Source organism: Brachyistius frenatus, unplaced genomic scaffold (genome assembly GCF_029030835.1).
Source record: "Brachyistius frenatus isolate BFR_SWC_R1_liver_20210118 unplaced genomic scaffold, ASM2903083v1 Contig_186, whole genome shotgun sequence".
In the NCBI taxonomy this organism is placed as follows: Eukaryota; Metazoa; Chordata; class Actinopteri; family Embiotocidae; genus Brachyistius; species Brachyistius frenatus.
This window is the reverse complement of record NW_027210785.1, coordinates 619,244-640,796: the sequence shown is the minus strand read 5'-3', so window position 1 is coordinate 640,796 and position 21,553 is coordinate 619,244. Positions and strand designations below refer to the sequence as shown.

Sequence of the window (21,553 nt, the reverse complement as noted above, 5' to 3'; positions counted from 1 at the left end):
GGTTTTAACTGTGGCAAATGTTTCTGAACCAGACAAGTGTTTAGGGAATCTGAATTACAAGCCGCAAGGCTGAAGGTCAGACTTTCAGTGCCCTCTGCCCCCTGCCTCGACCAAGTATGTGTTGGGGGAAGTCATGTATCATGGAGACCACCTTAGACCAACATTTGCTATGCTATACCACAATTTTTTTATATTTTATATATATATATATATATATATATAAACATACATAAACACATACATATTAAAATGTCTTTATTCCATACAAATGTGGGATAATTCAGTGTGAAACCTGAGCTTGATTTGATAAACCTGGTGTCCTGTGTCAAACTGATGAGGAGCACATGTCATGCTGAGCTCATGGTCAACTGTCTAAAATCATGACAGACATAAATAATCTCCTGTCACATACTTCTAAGTTTAAGAATTACATTTACCCGGCACACCTGGTAAAACCTGATGACACTTTTGTCTGTTATGGCACACTGTTTTAAAATCACTGCCTCAGACATGTGAGAAGGCATCTGTGTGTGGTCGACAGTGCTGATCTGTTGCATCTGAGGTTTCTCTGTCTGCATGCACAATTAGAATTTCCTCAGTAAAACAAAAGAGGCACACTGAACAGAAAACACCACCCAGTCTCCTCTGAGCAGACTTTGATTACACCATCAGTCATAAAAGACTCAGGCAGCAGCTATGCAGTCTTGTGGTTGTTATAGTGAGGTTGTTGCCATTTATTTCAAAGCCTTCTATTTCACTTTTAAAGAAAATGTATGCAATTACTGCAATTAAAAGGCCACATTTATTTCAAAAACTAAATTATAGAATCCGGCCAAAACAAGTCTCAGAGTTTTGGCCTTTATTTCTACAAGCAACATGACAGACAGCTGACTTTTCAATGTGTTCATTGCCTGCGCAGATGTTCACCCTTTCGGCCCTACTTGAACCCTCTCTAAGCCACGGCTTTGTCTTTTTCATCCTTTTACTTCTTCTCAATATGTTGTCAAGGCAATTCTGTGATGCATTGTGGGTAGGGTACGCAGTTTTGTAAGCAGTGGGATTTTGTAAGATGCTGTTATGACTATGCAAAGGTGTCACCAAGGCTTATGACCATGATTTGTTCTTTTTTTTATTTTTTTTTACACTTTTCACAGCTAAGGTTAACAGAAGGAAGAGTCATGACAGCTTGACCCAGAGGCCCCACGATCAATCACTATTGATAGAAACAGAAAAAACATTTCAGTCACGAGGTTTAGAGAGCTGGGCGCCTGAATGTACAAAGTGTGGGGCGCAGAGCCGAGAATTGATAACTGTGACACCATTTGATCATAAATCAGACCGGCGCGCCTCCAGGATACATCGACACAGAGTTCCCCTCAGACGCATTCATTTGAATTTTACGTGTCAATATTTGTGTGTATACCATTTGCCTCGACATGTAGATCAATGTTACTTCCAAAAGTTCAAGTTTGAAATCCGAACCAGATTCTGACATGTTGTTTCTATAGACGTGACAATTCAAATTCTAACTTATCTACAGCAAGCACCCTTTTGATTGCTTACATTCTGTAAATGTGCATGCAAATATAACCTGGCATGAGTTTTAAAGCGCTGTAAACATGAAAAATCAAAAAGTTGTGCTTCGATGACGCTTTTATAGTCAGAAAATCAGCAGACTGTAGAGAAGCGGTAAAGTTATTTGTTGAATTGGGGAAGTCTATTATGTGAAACATATGCTTTCAGAAAGTGCTGTGTCATACTTGGCTCAAAATTGAAAACCCTCCGTGTGGTGTTTTATATCATACAGTGTGCTACAACTGAAACTAAACTTTAAATGAATACGATAGAAGAAAAAAAAAAGTCAGGAACAATTAAACTTAAACCAAAAAGAAATTCTTAAAATAGTGTTGAAAGGTAAACTAATGCGCTCCAAATGGATTTATCTGTTGTTTACACTGTCCAGACCTTTTCCAGATCACAGAGTTCAAGAGCACAGTTGTTGAACTGTAAAGGTCAAAAGTCAGTCTAAGAAAATTATAACTCATTCCTGTCTGTGTCCATTTTTCTTTTAATCAGGTATGGGAGCACATTCATCTCATCTTTAGCCAAGTCACCCAAGTTAAAAGTTGATTCATGTAACCTTTATTCATGTAACCTGGACAGAATCGTTCTTTTGTTGCGTGCAAATAAAATGTATCTGAATACTGTCTTCATGAAGGCAATGAAAAGGAGATGATGCTCATACTTCTTGCCACATCGTACGATCTTTTTTTGAACACTAAATTATGTATTCACTTTTTTCTTCTTCCTCCTTTTATATTCTTCTGCACTCTTCTCTTGTGACTGTCACACAACCACAGAGACAGATCCCATTTAACTCTTTTTTTCTGTTTTTCTTTGTACAAAGTCATTAATCCACGTCACATTCAGTCACATTTCAATTGTGGTAAAAATGAAACTAAGGGATCCGACTGCACACGTGACAATGTTTATATAGATCCTTAATAAAAAAAAAAGACATTCTGCAGAGTTCAACTCTGATCATTTCTGACCTCCATTTTTACCAGACCAGATAGTAGCGGTGCATCAAGTATGCAGCGACAAGTTGAATTATGCATTTATAACTTTTAGATGTTTATGAAGAGCGCTATGTGATAATAGGCCGCAGATGGCTCATAAATATTTTGCATCTTTCTTAAATCTTTGGTCAACCACATACAGTTATATCCTAACATAATTTCAGCACGTTAGAGCTCGTAAAGATACCGGATTTTACATGTACAGGCCAAAAGCTTTACAGTTGACAGTAAAATATTCTTCAACAAAGTAATAAAATGTTAGTTTCAATATAAAAGTGGAGCTCATTAGAACATATGAAATGAATAACATGATGTTGAATTTATTTAAAAATCTGAAACAGTGATAGCAACAGAGCCGGAGAAACTGGGACTACATTTGTTATTGTTGATAGCTACAGCAGCATTTTTTACTTCCAACATGTCTACAGATACATAAACACACGTAATATCTCCATTTACTTGAACAGGCTTCTTTCACTGCATGAATGGCCACACCACAGAACCACACATCCCCATAAATGACAATCATAAAATTGACATACACACTCTTAATTAAGACTCCCCCTCAGGTTGCTTCGTCCTCTGTGTTGCGTCTCCGGCACCAGTTATCCAGTCCGACGAAGGACTGGCGGAGGGTTCAGACCTGTCCTCTGTCGCTGTATCATGCTCCACATCAGGCTGTGCATCTGGGAGGGATTACATACCCATGTGTGCTGTGTGCATCAGTGGGGTCTTCTGCCTAATTATTTGCCACGAGTGCCATGAATAGAGATCTGTGGTTTTGTGGCTCATTGTCCCAAGACACATCCAATTGCATGGAGTGAAGTGAAATAGGAGAGGTAGAGTTTAAACTGCCTGGTGGTCCCTCTCTCTCTCTCTGTTAGTTGTGGTGAGAACTTTCCATCACAAGTTCGTTTTGTGGTGGTTTGAAATCAAGCCTGTTGACAGCTGCTCCGGGCTAAACCTCAGTCATTAGATGGCAGCTTGTGAAGTCATGCAGGGTAAAAAGATGCAGTTTAATAGAGCAAGGGTAAGAAGGAAGAAAAGAGGGGAAAGAAAAGAAAAGAAGGAGACTCATAGGAAGGTTCTCTACAAAGGAACAGAAAGAACATATTGTGAAGAAACGGAACAGAAAAAGCAGAGGGAGTCCGCATTTTACAGCATGCTGATGTCCCTTTAATCTAGAAGTCGGTGTAAAAAGAAATATGATTAAAACTGCAAGCAGTGATATGTGGCTCCCCGACGTGCAGCACGCCATGGTCCGCATATTCCCACTTGCAGTTTTAATTTTTTTCTCGATCTCCTTCCTTATTCTTCTTCTTCTTCAAAAAAAAAACAACAAAAAAAAAAAACCTTTTTTTTGGCGGCTTTAACATCTTCAAAAACTCATGAAAGTTGGTGCCTGATGCAAGTTTAATGAGGTTTGGAGCATTGTTTGACCTCAAACATCAACTTCCTGTGTCACGGCAAAACATCAAATTTAGCCTCATCGCCCTGGCTATACTATATATTCTATATAGTCTCTTTTGGACTTTTTTTTGGTTTGAGTTTTGTTGTTGACCTTTGGTATGGCTTTTTGGCCGCCACGCCACGGGCACATCAATCGACGAAAACAAATTATTTTGATAACTTTTAATTCCAAAAATGTTATGAGTGCAAAGAGTTAGAGTTATAGGTTGCAGTGAGCCAAAGATTTGTCATAATACAGGCCAACACCTGGGAAGACTGATAGGGCAGTGGTTAGCACTGTTGCTTCTCAGCTAGAAGGTCTGGGGTTTGATTTCCCCCTTTGTTATGACTTAAAAAAAAAAAAAAAAGTCATACTACAGTAAAAAGTGACCTAAAATTCATTTTTGGGTCACGTTTTGGACGACGTGTTATAGTATGACTTTTGGGTCACTTTTTGGCCGCCACGCCACGGGCACACCGATTGACGAAAACAAATTCTATGATAACTTTTAATTCCAAACATGTTAAAAGGGCACAGACTAAATTTCAAGTCGGTCCGACAAAATCTGAAGGAGGAGTTTGTTAAAGTACAACGTGTGAATTGCCAAAAATGGCGACTAAATTCAAAATGGTGGACTTCCTGTTAAGTTCACGTAATGGTGCGTTGGAACTTTTTTGTACATCTCGGTGTAATACACATGTCCACCGAATTTCGTGCATGTAGGTAAATGTAGCCGCCGGGGCATCTGTTTAGGGGGCGCTAGCGAGCCATTTGGCCACGCCCACTTGCTACTCCAATAAAATAAGACATTTTATTTAAAATACGTCAGGAGAGACGGGTGTACCAACTTTCATGAGTTTTTGAATATGATAAAGCCTCCAAAAATGCAGTTGTTTACAGAGAATCATAATAATTGCTTGGATAACAATAGGGCTTTCGCACCATTGGTGCTCGGGCCCTAAATATAGACAGTTTACATCAACCGAATATATGATCCTGCTGGTCCTTGATGCTTTAATGAGAATGTACCAGAGAGTGGGCCTGATAAAATATAGAAATATGTAGTTTTCTCTCCTCAAATGACTTTTCTGCTGTTACATTTGAAAGCTTTATTTGGTAAATTATTCTTGAACTACGTAATTCCCCATGAAGAGTATACATGCATGAATAAACCCTAATTTATAATGCAATAAAATAGACTATGTGGTATAATTTGATGCCATGACAAAAATCTCATCAAGTCACACACTTTTGTGGTTTAGTTTGTTGGAAGAACACATTTCTAAGTATGCTGCAAGTGTGGCTATTGCTCTGCAGCAGGGAGGACATGCTTGTATCACAGTCAACACCAGAGATAATGAGACTTTGTATGAAATATATGGAGATTATTATCCCATCAGAGGGGCTAACCACTTCCTCTCCACAATGCTTTCCTTATTTAAATGAGTCAGCACATATGAGCTGAGGAAAAAGCAGGAATTAATCTTTCACGAGGCTGCAATTTCCTGTTTTGGACAATCTTTTAGGCTAATTTCACCACTGGTGTCTCAGAAAAGCTGGCCAGTTTTAGCAGATGTAACTAGGGGTTTCAATCTGTATAAAAAAGGCAAGAAAAAAAAAAAGAAACAAAAAGAGGAAACAAAAATAATATCAAATGGTTAAAATAAAAAGTTATCATTGAATAATTAAGTAAAATATAGCATATTGTTTTTGGATGTACTCAGCCCTATATTTTTGTTAGTTTTGTTGCTTATTCCCAATTGAGACCAAACGTGCATGCATTATGTGTTAGTTGTGATTGCTGCACAAACTGGGGTAATTAGAGGCCACAATGTTGTTGCCCTTTAATCCACACTATGTTTGCTTGTGCACTTGCATGCCGTACCTCAGATCTGCGAACATGTTTGCTCCTATGTTCTGTGTTGTACGTTTATTACTGGACACTTTCCTCACTGATGCACAGTAATTGCCTAAATGTGCTTTTTCATGTGTTTTCTCAGCGGGGCTGATTAAGTGAATTATGCCCCATAGCTGACTGTCACTCTTGTTCTGGCAGAGTTTAGCCTGAGTCAGCAGAAGGACAGAAAGCAGTGTTTGTTTACAGCCTCTGGTGTTGTTAAGTGCTGTAACAGCTACATGTTGTGTAACCTGTTGGATTTAGTTAGATAGGGAAAGCCATAAAAACTCCTTTATCTGACCATTATTCGAGTAGATAACTGATACTGTAGCATACAGGAGCTCATTGAATCGATTTGAAAAATCTTTTTTGGAAAATTTTGTTCATGATAATGTTAAAACAATTTATCAACTAGTGACTGTAAATAGGAAAGAGAACATATCCCTTTGTGACTACGCTGCTGCTGCTGGTATTGATGAACAGAAGATACAGTTCAAGGGACTCTTCAAGTCAGCATCGTGCTTCTGGAGCTCTGTGATTAGCCTCTTATAAACCAGAATAATTGGGAGGTAACAGCGATGTCTTGCCTTCAGGGATGAAAACATGAAACAAATGTTGACTGTAAATGTGATCGCTGCCACTGCTGTGTAAACTCTCCCCACTGCGGCTGAAGTGAGCAGAAAGCATATAAGGAGCATAAAATATCCCTCAGACACTCATTACATCATGGTCACAACTGTGTAGAAATGTACAGTTATGTTTTTTTTTTTGTCAATTTCCTGTCATGTAGCAGCTTGTGAGACTCTTAATTTATTGCTGGCAAAATGTAGAATTTATTTGGTCAGAGGACACTAAAGGGTGTGAACTTTCCATGCATTGGTCTTGGAATTCCTCACTGCTAATGTTGTCAGAAAAGAAAAGCTCACTGCACAGTAAATGTTTAAATGATTCCCAGAAAATTACTTCAAGCCAGAATGTCAGAGGAGGTGAAACGGAGTTTGCCTTTGGACAATTGCCCATCCCATTAGATATTCTGTTAGTGTTTAAGCTAGCAAGTGATTTATAGATGCATGCTGTACAGCAGGCTTTACAGATAAATGCTTTAAAATGCCAAAATAAACACTGGAGTCATTAATTTTAATTATTTACTTCTAGCTCTCTTTACCTCTGGTTTTTGAGTCAACAACCACATTATATAAACAGGATGTAATATGATCCTAATTTTTTTTTTTTTTTTATTTGTGGTGGTAATTTTTTCAATTTTGTTCTTTGAGTTAATTCAGTTGATTATATTCACAGTTTATAACCTACATAAGGAAGCATTCCGGGTTACGTTGCTTGATCAACATCAGCACCTGAGTTATGTTGTGACACCTGGTTGGCAACATCAGTGTTTTTTCTAATGCATCTAAAACTTGAGCAGAAAGCGCCCATCAAAGTTTGTGTCAAATTTTTGGGGAACAGAAAGAAGTCACAGGGAGCCATATCTGGCTTTCCCGTTTCCAAAACGCTGTGATTGGGCATGTTGCCAATATTTTTCCTGAGAGGCCTCAGAACATCACAGTCGAACTCTGTGTTGACAGTCTCACTGTGGGGGATGAATTCACGACGCAAAACCTACCTGGATGCTCCTGACCTTTTTCACCTTTTTTGGTCTTGGACAGTGATGTTCTGCCCCTCTTAAAAAAAAAAAAATGTCCCTCAAAATCCCTCACCAAGCTCATTGCTTCATTACTGTAGATTTTTTTGAAACAATTTAAAGGATCGCTGAATTCTCAAGTTTGACAAAAATAAATGGGAGGTGTGCCCTCTGCTCATGTCCATGGAGAAATCCCCAATGTGTTGGACCAGTGGTCACAAAAACGTGTGTAACCCCAGTGCTGATGTTGCTCAAGAGACGTAACTTGGTACACTTACTCATGAAGCTTATAGTTTCCCCCTGCACACCGTTCACGTACAACAGTGGCATTAATAAGGTGCCCTTGGGCAAGACACTTAAACCCCCCCCTCCCTCCCCTCTAATGTTTAGTGGACCTTTGGCTGCTTGCTGAATGTTTGTATCTATTTGGCTGGTGTGATGTTATTGGAAAAGCGCACACATTCTCTTGGACTTCAAATTCTAGATAAACACACATGTAAAGAGAGAAGTAATGACAAACAGCAGTGCTCGCTTTATCTTATTATGTCAAAGTCAGAGATCATTACACCAGAGGAGTTTGTAAATGTATTTAATTTCATCTTGTTCATAAGTATTAGCTCCACTTTTCCACACTGCATGTGCAAAGAGGGTAGGTTTGGTCAGGGGCACCACATCCAAAACAGTTGAAAGAATACTTACAACAGCCATGGGAACTTCTCCCATAAGGAAAGAGATGTCAACTTTTCCATCTCTGAAAAGTTTTGGCTTGTGGTCCATGCTCCGTTCAGAGCAGCCAGACACATTTCCATGTTAGTTTTAAAGAGCGTCTCTGATCGGCACAAATGTTCCTTCGCTCCACCTTGAGGATTTACACTGATGCCAAAATCTGGGTCATTTGGAAAAAGACGTCTTGCTTCTTTGTAAATGCTATTATAGAAATTGAAAGTTACTGTGGAGTGCTTTTCAAGAAGAAACACAAAGTGTTGACAGCTGCAGATAGAAAGTAGGTAATAATTCTGCATGTCATGCGGTGTTTGAATGTTTAACAGAAAAGATGGATTCAAAAAAAAAAATGATGAGATTGAAAAACAAATGAAAGGTATGTTTCACAAGTTGCAACACTCCACTAAACAGCTAACTTTCTTATTTGGCTCCCGACCTCCTGACAAAGTTGAAGACTGTTGTAAAACAGTTCAAACTATCCTTTTTCAAAAGTCAAGGATCCTTTGTAATTGCCCTCTCTTCAACAAGGGAACCCTTGTTTTCTAACCTGCTTGCATGTGCAAAACTGCAGCGTGCGTGTGCGTGTGTGTGTGTGTGTGTGTGTGTGTGTGTGTGTGTGTGTATTTTTTTTGCAGCCCCTCATCAGTCTCGTTCCACAGCACAGCTGCAGTGGCTAAAGTCACAAAATTTGACTGAAGAAGGGGCTTAGCAGCTCATTAACGGATAGAACAAAGTAAGCTGAGAAACCACCAGCAGCGACTACCAACATTGGCAGAGGTACAGGGAACAGGCAGTATTGTCACTATATGGCCGTGCTGTATTTTTTATTACACAGTGGAAGATGAATTACAATTGGTTTCCTGAAAAGTCTTTCCTCTGCTACAGAGCAGGCAATATGACGACAAATGTCAGGGAGGATTGTTACATCACCGTTGTCGATATACAGTAAGCTACTAAAGTCGTTTGATCAGTCTGTAAATCGACAGGAATTAAATTTGCAACTCTTTTGCTAATCGATTTATTTTTGTGAATAATTTCACAAATTGCAAACATTCCCTGGTTGCAACTTCTCAAATGTGAGAATCGGATGCTCTTGTCTTCACTGATGCAAAAAGTGTCTGAGTTTTGGATTGTTGGTGGGACAAAAGAAGACATTTTGAGACATTTAGGATTCGTGCATCCTGGGATATGTTGCTGTCAAGTTAGCGTCATGTCTTTTTAATACGAGCATTATTGACTTGTTTGCAATCCAGATACATTTTTTTTCTCCAGTTCATGTTTTTACCTACAACATTGATTTCTGATTGTAAGTACGAGAAACTTTAAAAACTGCTTTTTTTCTTGCATTAAAAAGACACAAAACTACCTTCATAGTTCCACCCCCTTTTTCTTCATCCAAGGATTATAATGTTTGTTTTCCCAGTTGCAGTGTAAAGATAGGGGTTGTTGGATGTTATTGACATTAAAAGTCCATCTAAGGTCAGCTATATATTCATTGTGTATTTTGCTTTATTGTGTTTGTTTACAAAGATCTCAGTTGTACAGCAAATAGTAGAATGAGAAATTCAACGGAAACAGTAACAGTATCAGCGTTAAGTTTATCCCTCCACTGAGCTCGGCAGAACTGCTTTAATAATTTAGGATAAATAATCCTCTTTCTCCAAAACTAACAATATTATACAATGTGTATTTTAGTTGCTGCGTGTTTGAATAACTTTTGACTCGTATGTAGTCAGTCTACATGTGATCTGTCTTTGGAAAAATTTTAAGACGATAATTCTGATCTTCCTTTATCATTCCCATTATCAGTACACATCTTCCTCACGTTTCCTTCTTTTCCTTTCTCTGTTAGTTAAATATATCTTCTTTCCTGAGGTTTTCAAATTGTGACATTTTAATCTGAACATCTGTGAGTGGTTGCCAAAACTAATATTTGGCTTAAGAGCAGAATTTAGAAAACAAAAATGTTTTCAGTTATTCATTAGATGCAGACTTGAGCCGGTGGCCTTATTAATCACACAGCCTCTTTTGTGTTGTTTCTTTGCAGAGATTGGACCCGTAACAATCACAACAGACCCGAAGAAGTTCCAGTATGAGCTGAGAGAGCTCTACGTTCAGGTGGGTTCAGAGATGACATTCATCAAACGAGGGAAACTGCAGCGGTAGCCTGGATGCTCAGGTCATCTGGTCTTGATAAAAGCAGCAGACAGTGGACCTGCCAGACGTCTGAGTAGGAACATTTGTGAGCTGATTAAGAAGTTTCATCAGTCATTGAACATTGGATGATGAAAGAAGCCTCAAAGGAAATTGTAATTTTCCTTACTTTAACAGGAAACTTCCAATCGGTATTCCCATTTTAAATGGATATTCATCTTTCATCATATAATTAGACTGGGTTCATCATTCCAGGCTTTGGTCTTGTAAATGAAAAGCCTTCATCACATGTTTTTCTTCCTGCACTGTTACAAACAAATGTATAAACAAAAACATACAATAGCTGGAGAGCTAAACAGAGAACTGCCAAGTCCAAATTCTTCTCGAATTACTTGAAGAGAAAAGGAAGTTGTGCAGAAAAGCTACAAGACTTCTTGCATTTAAAGCTGAGGATGACGGTAAGACGGACAAACACGCTGACAAGTACCATTCAGATATCCTTTGAAGAAAGACTTTGGCAAGTTTTTGTGCATCTTTGGCACGTCGCTTTGTTAATCTGGTATGCGGGCATGTTGTGTGTAGCATGGAAGAAATCCAGTTTCCTCTCACTTGCTGCTTCATTCCTGAGTCTGTTTTTCCTCCCCTCGCCTCTTCACCTGTACAACTACTGAAGAGTTTTTGGCCACAAAGAGTGGAAAATATACTCTCTGGAATTGGCATTTTTCTTAAAAATGTAAAAATGAAAAATTTCTATCTTGAATGTGTTCAGGACTAAAGGGAGAGGAAGTTAGGCAATGCTTCAAGAACAAAAGTGCAAAGGGGGAGTTATTGTGTTTAGTGTTGGGGGTAACATGGGGTGGGTGGGGGTTGGGGGGGTTGGCCAGACAGGAGATGTTGGGGTTCAGGCGAGAACGAGGAGTCCTGTCTCTTCACCTTCCACCCTACACCCGACCTAAAATCACGTGTCACTCCATTCCAGCTGTTACTCTTGGGGGTGATGCATCCTGTCTATCTACTGAATCCCTCAGACAGACAAAAATGTGTCTACTGGAATGCAGCAGAGAACATTTATCTTTGACCCCACCAACGAGACCGCGACTGAGAGGACAGTGGACAATGAAGACAGATTGAACACTCACACATGCCTGTTACGCATGTCAGTATGGAAAAATAGGAATTGGAAAAATATTCAAATTTATCCCCACTTGTCTGTTTTGTTGGTTGGATATCTTTAGAAGCCACAAGTTTATTAGATGTTGACAGCCTGCTGAATGTATTTCCACTACTGGACATTAAATCATTTTTGAGACCTAATGTTGGTGCTCCTAATGTATTTCTTATTGTAAAGTCCACCATAGGGGACGTTTGATGGTGCTGAAATCTCTCAAATCTAATTATATATTAAAATTTAAACTGGAAAAAAAGTTTTGAAAAGTATTAAAGTACACATAATTATATTTTACATATTCGCTGTGGGCGCTTCAGTAGGTACAATCTCATTCAATAGAATGATATAATATACAATTTACTTTTACATAATGTTCCCTTACAGAAGAAAATGAGTTTGGGACATATGTGAACACATGTATGACACATGTTTACCACATGTGATATCATGGGAAAAATATGAGGACAAGTTTTCACATGGGAATCTACATGGGCTTCACACATTAGACCATGAAAATGTTCCAAAACCATGTTTCCCATGTTTTACATGTGCAAAATCACTTGTGTATGTGGTCACATGTAATCACTGTAATCAATGAGTTTTTGCACGTGTAATTCATCCATTTCTTTTGTAAGGGTTGAGTTTTGTTAGCACTCTCATAGGGTTGTTAATTGAATCACATGTTTGGCATTGCAGTCACAGTTATTGATATATTTGCCCTTTAACGTAATGTAGATAAGAAGAACCAAAAGCCATCTCAACATATTGTAGTCCAGAACAACGCCACCTTCAAGTCTGACCTCAGTAATAAACATATGATTTTACACATGTCTGACATACACACAACATTATGCATCCGTCAAAGATAAATATAATGGTAGGGCTGTATTTGGTCACATAAGATTGTACAGGTGTACCTAATAAAGTGGCAACCTATTACTTTAGCTAGCCTACTATCGCAAATGTATTTTCTTGACAAACCAGACGACTGTGTTCACATTTACTCACACATTACAAATGCACATGAACACTGTTTACTGATGGCACTCTTTTCTCCCTCAGGGAGGTGGGGACTGTCCGGAGATGAGCATTGGTGCCATCAAGATTGCACTGGAAATCTCGTTGCCGGGATCATTCATTTACGTCTTCACAGATGCCCGTTCAAAAGACTACAAGCTGACGCATGAAGTCCTGCAACTCATTCAGCAGAAACAGTCGCAGGTCTGGAGATCACTTTCTATAATCCATATTAGTTCAGGCTCACAGGAGGCCACATTTTCATATCCGTTTCTGCACGTATGCAGGTGGTGTTTGTGTTGACGGGAGACTGTGATGATAGGACTCACATCGGTTACAAGGTTTACGAGGAGATTGCCTCTACAAGCTCCGGGCAGGTCTTCCATCTAGACAAGAAACAGGTCAATGAGGTAAGAGCGTCATGAAACTAAATTTCTTTTCTCTTTACTTCTTTGCTGGTTTTCAGGTTTCAGAGTCCAAAGCAAAACATTCCTGGTTTCAAAAGACATGATTTGGTCACGGTGATCAAATCATTTGAGCTTAGCCTGGCTTTTCCTCCTAAGCGGTGTAAATAAAACGGCAGTAGAAAGTTTTATGGCTTCTACCATGTCTTTGGCTGTGCCCACTTTCAAGTCTGGACTCCAGATCAAATGTGCAGGAAACATGTAATTGATTGATGCGTAGCGGAGCTCTTTTTAACCTTTCCAAGAAATGTAAATCAACAGTCAACCTGGAAATGAGTCAAAGCCTGAAGTTTGAATTGTATTGCTGTTTTTCATTGTAAGATAAGATTCCTTGCTTGGGAGGGAGGGTATCGAGATTTGAAACAAATTTGTATTAAGACTGACTGCATGTGCTCTTTGCAATAATACTCAAACGTCTCTGTCTTGGCTTATGAGCAGCATCTGTTTAAAAAAAAAGAAGAAAAAAAGCTAAGATTAAATGCCAAGACTTCTTTTACAGCCTTTTACAGCCACCATGGACTATGAAAGAAGCAGGAAAATAAATTTGGTTTTGAGAAACGGTAGCATTATATATTTTTACCATTTGTTTGTTAATATTTTGAAGAATCAGTTTTGAATTGATAATGACATGTTTATTTGCACAAATTGCAGGTAACTTAAAGAAAAGATTTGGTCCAAGTCATTTATTTTTCTACCTGCACCCAGCTTTTTCTTTGGACTTTCTGAGATGAATGGACTGTATTATATTACTCTCTTGTCACCAATGCCTGTTCCTTCACATGTTGTGGGTAGAATACCATCTGGGTCTCACACAGATAGCGGTTAGGTTGTCCACAGGGATAGGGAGGAAATAGGGGGGCAGAAAACGTAAGTTAGAAACTTCCTGATAAAAGGATGACCTTGTATGCAGCTGGGGGACATACGATGTGTGTGTGTTAGCTGGCATAGGATTTAAGTTTCCATTTGTTTTAATACAGATTACGTTCATACCAATTTTAAGACAAATTATGTCTAATTATGTGTAATTCCTGCATTCTTCACATTTCTCTCCCATTGCTGTAGGTTCTTAAATGGGTTGAGGAGGCGGTGCAGTCCTCAAAGGTCCACCTGCTGTCCACTGATCATTTCAGTGGGGTCAGCAACACTTGGCAGATGCCCTTTGACCCCAGCCTTAAAGAAGTCACCGTGGCCCTCAGCGGCCCAGCACCTGACATCGAGATCAAAAACCCCCACGGTACGATAAATGTTACTATATATCAACAGAAATGTCAGTGAGATTCCTTAAACACATATATTATAAGTTTGTAGCATTCATACAGTAATCAAGCTCACAGAATTAATCAAAATATAGATTTGTGGACATTTGGACTAAATTAAATCTTCAATACTACCAGTTGCTTTTTTTCTAGTACGATCAAGAAATTTCACTAAATCTTGGGACATAACTGATATGAATCAGCTGCTGCTCACATTTAAGTTTGTCAAGATTATTGGTGGCTCAAATTGTTTGGTATTTTAATGGTTATGTTTTATGCATATTCGCTCATATATTCACCACATGGTAAACAATGAGACAGCATCAGAGGCGGAAGAGGCTGCTGGTATTATTTAATGCAGCTGCCACCGCTGATATGACTGTCCAGCGAGGAGTGTGGTCCAGACAGACCAGCTGTGACTGATTCCCTCGGCCCCTAAGCTACACATTTCCTGTTTGTGTGACGTCAAAAGTCACATTAAAGGAAAGACCTGAAACCTGATCAGAGCAGTCAGTCCTGGCTGGAGTTGCAAAAATGTGATTGGAATCATATTTCAAACCTCGTACGCATGTGTTTGGAAACAGATTCCGATCTCATGTGATTTGGACGGTTCAGACTTGATACATATGATCAGATTTCAATCAGGGGTGCACATAAATTGAATTCTTGGCTGACAGTCTGAATGTATTCTTTAGAAATTTTACCCCAGAACACGTTGAAACAAATAACGAGTTTTCCTGGATCTGTTTTATTAATAACTGGAAAAATGATGCATCAGGATACTTCCAGTGCAGCAACAACAGAGTTCAAAAGTAGATACGCTTTTACTACTCACCAACTGTTATTCAGATTTTTTTTTTGTCAGTGCCTGAAAGAGCAAACACTTTTTCTGCACTGTTTTGAATCAAGCTCTATAGTGATGAGCATAATTTGATAAAGAGGAAATTAGGTTGTTTCGAGATCATGTTGCAAAAACTGACACACCAGTAAGTGTTGCATCTGCATACTGTACAGAAGACAGTTTGAGGTGAAGTGCGTACATCAAACGCCTGAATTCTTTCTCTATCATAGTACAGATTCCAACAACATCTGGGATCCATATATTGTGCACATGTTGTTTCACTTAGTGTCTCAGCTAATGCATAGAACACAACTTGCATCTTTAGTTTTCCCATTTCATCTTGATATTTAATCTGTTACATGCAGCTATGCAACAACACGTGTTAAGAATGCATTTGTATCAGTCAAAGCTGCAGAAAAGGTCAATAATTGTCTCAGTGTCCGTGTTTGGCCTCCAGGGAAGCTCGTGGGGAAGAGTGACGGCCTGACCGAGCTCTTGCACATTCCCAACTCCGCAAAAGTTTTCAACATCAAGGACCCACAGCCTGGGATGTGGTCTATCAAGGTAAACAATTCATTCTTTACCTGGAGATGTGTGTGAAATTACAGGCTACGAACAATTGCCAGAGCTGACCTGCCTTTTAAAAAGACTTACAGCAAATAGTTCAGTAGTATAACCTCGGAATGAGGTCACAACTCACACCCCAGGAGGGAGCTGTGCCTCTGAGGAAGGTTCTTAAGATGAATTACTGCAGCAATAATACAGCATGCTGAGATACAGTGATATGTAATCAATTTAACATGCGTGTTGTCTGGTGAAGGCATCTCCCAGCGAACAAAATCATGATCACAAAGACACATTTCAGTTCTGAGATGATTTTGAAGGCAGCCCTGGTAGATGAAGATAAAGTATGTTCAAGGCCACCGCTGTCAACACAACCTGCTACATTTTTGTTTGGGCATTCCTGTGCTGCAGAGCTGAAACCGCTGGCGCCCTGCTGTCAGTGTAATGCTAAAAGGGTCCCCCATTTGACTGCCCGCCCTGTCAAAGACAGATGTTTGGAAATGACGAGCATTTTTACCTGAGTGATTTGTTGACAGGGCCTCGATGGCCCCAGTATTCTCTGTAGACTCCTGCTGGGACACTTTCCCTCATCTCTGCATAGCTATGTTATGAGTTAGCACCCAAATGATTTACAGGGAGAGATTGGATGAAAAATATGTATCATTTCCATGCTTCCCCTTAAAACAAAGTGCTCCTGTGAGCACTTAAGAATGCATGTACAGTAGGGGGGTCATTTTGTTCATATTTGCTATAGATTTGTCTGCAGTTTCACATGTTATTACATTATATCACATGCTCTTTTTATCCTTATATTTGTTTTTTGGGCCGTGAAATGCATACGGCATCCTTGCATACTATACTTGCTCTTTCTTCTCCTTCCATTCACTCCAAATAAGCTGTTCAGATTTTGTGTAACGCGGTTGTGGAACCATTAATATGTTTTATGCACAGTTTAAGATACAACAAGGCCATTCCAGCTGTGTCTGCACTTAACCCACAGGTTAATCTCACGCTATGGTCCTCTCAATGTAAGGAGCTCTTTTCCTTTTCACACTGAAGAACTGGCAGAAGCTGCAGAAACATTGGCGTCGTTTCCCTCCTGTGTGACAGAGAATAGAAAACCCTCCCTGATACCTTTGGCAGACCTTTTTTTAAAACTTTTGATTGATTGTCTACATTAGATTTCTTGGGGCTATATAACACTCTTTTTTCTCCAGTGGGGGTCCCGCTGAGAGAAACTTTAGGATTTAAAGATGCTTACAGGTGAATAGAGAGTGTTCTGTTTAATGTCTGCTTACACACCATGTCAGAGAGCTTTGAGAAGTCTGTGCTTTCAGACACCAGACAGTATGGGGAGCTGTTCCATAGCCAGTGATTATAAAAGTGATGAGGGATATTAAAAAGACATTAAAAAAGAGAAAAGCTTGTATTCTACTGTCTTATTTTTGTGCATTGGTCGTCTCTGTCTTTGCTCCCTCTCAGTCTGTGTTCTTTAATCCCTTTCTGTCACTTACTTTATCTTCTTTTCTCCTTCGTCATGCATATTCCTCTCAACATATTTAGCTCTCTGATTTTCTACTCAGAGATGCAGAGGAAGATCTGCAGTTCTCCATTTATTGCCCAAACATCTTGTTTTTCCTCTTGGACTCTGCCTTTTCCAGCCTCAGCACTCTGTCTGGCTCACAGATTTGATTATCTCCTCCTCATCTGTGGCCGTGTTTCCCAGGGCATCCAAAGAAATGTGGATAAATACTTGAGGGGGATTTAGCTGTTCTGCCATGCTGGGTTTCAGTAACACTAATGGCCTATGACACTACGGTGTAAGGACCCAGCCATAGATTATGTGTGAGAAGGAATTTGATCTTTTTTAATCTCCCTTTAATTGGATATTGTAGTGATGTGTCGAGGGCAGTTTCACCCCATTATCAACCTCGCTTTGCACATAGTTCCTGTTACCTGCCCTTCATTCTATATTCTACTATTATCACTAAATTTAATCCAAGTCCAAATACTGTATTGGCAATTAATATGGAAGAAATACTGTACATTTTAATAATAGATAGTAAGAGATGATAATACCAGGTGTGTGTCCATAGATGGGAATTAAACTGTGAACCTGCTGTCAGTTTCAAACCTAAACACTTTCTAAACTGTTAACTACTTTACCAAAAGTTTATTATTGTTTTATTTTGCTCGAGATGTCACTGAAGCTGTCACACCGCTGTCGTATAATTTTACATTTTCTTTCATCCGAGAGCAGCTCCTGCATTTTTGCTTTGTGGGACAGTAGAGTCTGTGGATATTCAGAAATCTTGTGGTTTTTTTTTTTTTTTTTTCATATTGGCATCACTTGATCGTACATCGTGTTTCAATTTCTATAATGTGAACATCGGCAGCGGTGAAAGTGGGTCACAGTGCAACTCATAATCGGTCATGTGTGTGTGTTTCTGTGTAAGTATGTGCTTTACTGAATCAGACTATATTGTTTTGTTTTCTTTTGTTTGTTTGTTTCTCTTTCTTTCTTGCCGTTTATTGATTTCAGTGAAGTAATTTAAATGAACTCATCAGGTAACTGAATAATGTCTTTCTTTGATGTAACAGAGAAAACTCCTCGGTCTTTTACTTTTAAAAGTGCATCTTTTATTTAACAATTAAAAAGTTTGAAAAGTAAATTATATCATTACAGTTATTTAGAGGAATCACATCAACGACTCTATAAAGTAAAGATCTGTAGATGTCACAATCTCATCGCAGCTACTACAGATTCGATTCATTTTTAGTGATGATGTATTTAAGGCCTGCGGGTCCTTCTGTCTGGGTAGGCGTAAAATTAGGAAATGAGTGGCTTTAATAATAGCTTTGCTAAGAGCATGACCTTTAAAGAACCTCTCCCCTAATTATGACCTCATTTACAACCAGCTAAAGTCCCAGGATAATTCTATGGCAGCCATTAGGGCAGGTTTGATGGCCATGACGGGTATTGTGTTTCATGATTGCAGGCAATACCATTTAAGGCTGTGCTGAATCCCCTTTGTCCTGGTGCTCCCTCATTGTGTGAGCAATTTCACCTTTAGCTCAGCAGTTGTTATCCGTTTGCCTGAATGCACTGCTCTATCCTGTCTGGTAGTTCTCTCTTCACTTAAGTTAATGTCAGGTAGACCTTAGTCATTGTAAAATACAGCAAATATGCGCACTCTCTTTCATTTCAGGCAATTGCAAATGACAGTTTAGGTTTGCGTGCCTTACTCAGTATTGTGAGTCAATGTCTGTGACTCCACCAAAGTGTTACCCAAGATGAGGAGTTTCCCCCTCTCACCAACATATACTTCATTGCAATTACTCTGTCTCGAGTTCTGCAAAGCTTCAAAAGACCGCCACGTGATGATGACCACATGAGCCATTACCCATTCTCTGATTATAGTGGTCATGTTTGTTTAATTAAAGTATGAGCGTCACACTGAAAGGGTCATCTCTGAATTTTACAAGCTCAGGTGTAAGATATTCATCAGTAGTGACTCACTCAGAGTGGCATGTCTGTACGTGTGGGGGTTGTTGGCATACAAAAGGCCATTACGCAACGATCCCAAAGCTGTGTCTGTCATTTAGACCACTCAGTGCCGCCTTTGATGCAGCAACTCCTCTTTGTTTTGTTCTACAAAACTTATCACCACCACATGTCAAGCCAGGGTTTTGCCCAAGATTAATTTTGACCAGAAATCTAATACTTTAAATTCACTAGCTAGGATCCCACCTCGGCTGGGGGCGAACCTTCATTGATTGGGGGAGATTAATCCAGGGTGAGAGTTTCGCGGTTTGGGGGAAGGCTTAGTCGAGGATCCACTGCAGCTCCCGGGCCTTGCAGATCCCCGAGATCTCCATGTGGGACGGAAGGATAAAGGCTATGCAACATGATAACCATAAGTGAAACGGTTTAACAAGAGGGAGGGAGGGCGGGATGCAGAAAACGTGAACAGGCCGAGGTCTAGAGTGGGTGGATATTTATAGGAGTGTGGCCGGAAGTGGGGGAGTGGTTGAGGTGTGGTCCTGCTCCTGAAATTCAGCTAAACCTTTATCTCCAATAATAAATATTTGTTCATAAAGACTAATTTTTTCTCCCACTGAATTTTAGGCAATACCTGATATTAAAGGTAAAACTAAAGGAAAGTAAACATGAGCAAATTTGGCACGAGCAGCTTTTAATGAATTCTGGATCCAGATTGTCACTCAGGGCCAACTACACTTTTTCAATCGTTGCTTTTTAACTTTGGAAAAGGCCCCCCTCACTTTGTCAACTTCACTACCAGTATTCAAATTGCAATATAAAACAACATTTGTTCTAATTGGCAATTCCAGATTAGGCCCAATTCTTTTTACTATTAATTTCTGCTCAGCTATATATCCCTGTGTGTTGTTGTAATTTATTAAAACTTTGTTTTTAACACTTCATTTTTTCTTTAATTGTTTCAAGTCTATCTGATCGGTCTTAATTGTGCCTGTTATGTAGCACTTTGGTCAACTTATGTTGGGTGTAAATCAGCTATATAAATAAACTGGCTTGACTTGACTTGAATGAATTACTGACCCATTACCAGACATATAACCCAAGACATGGGCATACACATTTGTAAAACGGTTTGTCTTTTTTTTTTTGTAACAGACCTCCAGTGAAGGAAGACACTCAGTCCGTATCTCAGGTCTCAGCAATATCGATTTCCGAGCTGGATTTTCCAGGAAACCCACCATGGACTTCAAAAAGACCTCCAGTAGGCCAGTTCAAGGTAAATGAGGTCAAACTCTCCAAATTGTACAAAAAAAGGACACAATGTTTGTTTTGTTTTGTTTCACTTGGTGTATTTGTAATATCATCTTCGCAGGTAATCCCACACACATCCTTCTGAACACCACTGGACTTTCTCCTCCTGCGCGGGCTGACAGGCTCGAGCTCCTCTCAATCACGGGCGAGGTGATGAAAACTCTGCCAATCCGGTACTACCCTGAGCGCCAGCCGTATGGCCTCTGGAACATCACTGAGTTCGTTCCACCCAACGAGGCCTTCTTCCTGAGGGTGACAGGATACGATCGGGATGGTTTCCTGTTCCAGAGAGTCTCCAGTGTTTCCTTCTCCAGCATTATACCTTGTGAGTGATGTACATTGTCAACCACATTCAGATGAAGAAGGGAGAAATTGCTTATTAATTTACTCATTAAACTGCTTCAATGTGTGACTTTTATTTGCTGTTTTACAATGTGTCCCTGTTAGATGCCCCTAAGGTGCTGATGCCAGCCACAACTCATGGTTACTACCTCCAGAGAGGGGCTGTCAGATGCCAGGTGGAGAGCTTGATCCCCTTCACTCTGCGCTTCAGCAGGGATGGAAGACGACTTGGGATGGACCAACTCTTCAGGTTAGCAGGACTGTGGAGGAGTGGGTGCTTCAGTTCAGGGACTTATTTTTCCATAAAAGTTAAAGTCCCAAAATGGTCAAGCAGTACGGAGCAGCTGTAAAAATATGCCAAGTCCATATTATGTACTAGCTTGAGTTAATCAGTTTAAAGTCAAGATTAGTAAATTTTTAGGACTGTATGTGACTTGGGATATACTTTAAAGACGTTGACAAATCATTTCACAAATGCATGGCCAGCTAGTATTTGTTAATGGGTTGCTGTATTACGACAGTACCAGGTTTTAGAAGAAAAATGTGCATGTGCAAATGTCCTACGCAGATGCATGTGGTTTTATTGGACCGATAAACACACAAACTTGACGATGTGTTGATAGTCTGTTCAGTCATTCCGTGCTAA

The 21,553-nt window shown here is 39.5% G+C and overlaps 1 protein-coding gene across 1 annotated transcript in view; it reads left to right on the top strand.

Annotated features, from left to right (window-relative positions):
• Positions 1-21,553, top strand: part of hmcn1 (hemicentin 1) — a 78,343-nt gene that overhangs the window by 6,740 nt on the left and 50,050 nt on the right. Inside the window, exons 2-9 of the mRNA XM_069718110.1 lie at positions 10,336-10,406; positions 12,673-12,831; positions 12,915-13,037; positions 14,154-14,325; positions 15,646-15,752; positions 20,410-20,530; positions 20,627-20,890; positions 21,013-21,157. Coding sequence (XP_069574211.1) covers positions 10,336-10,406; positions 12,673-12,831; positions 12,915-13,037; positions 14,154-14,325; positions 15,646-15,752; positions 20,410-20,530; positions 20,627-20,890; positions 21,013-21,157 — 1,162 coding nt within the window. The remainder of the gene's footprint in view (positions 1-10,335; positions 10,407-12,672; positions 12,832-12,914; positions 13,038-14,153; positions 14,326-15,645; positions 15,753-20,409; positions 20,531-20,626; positions 20,891-21,012; positions 21,158-21,553) is intronic.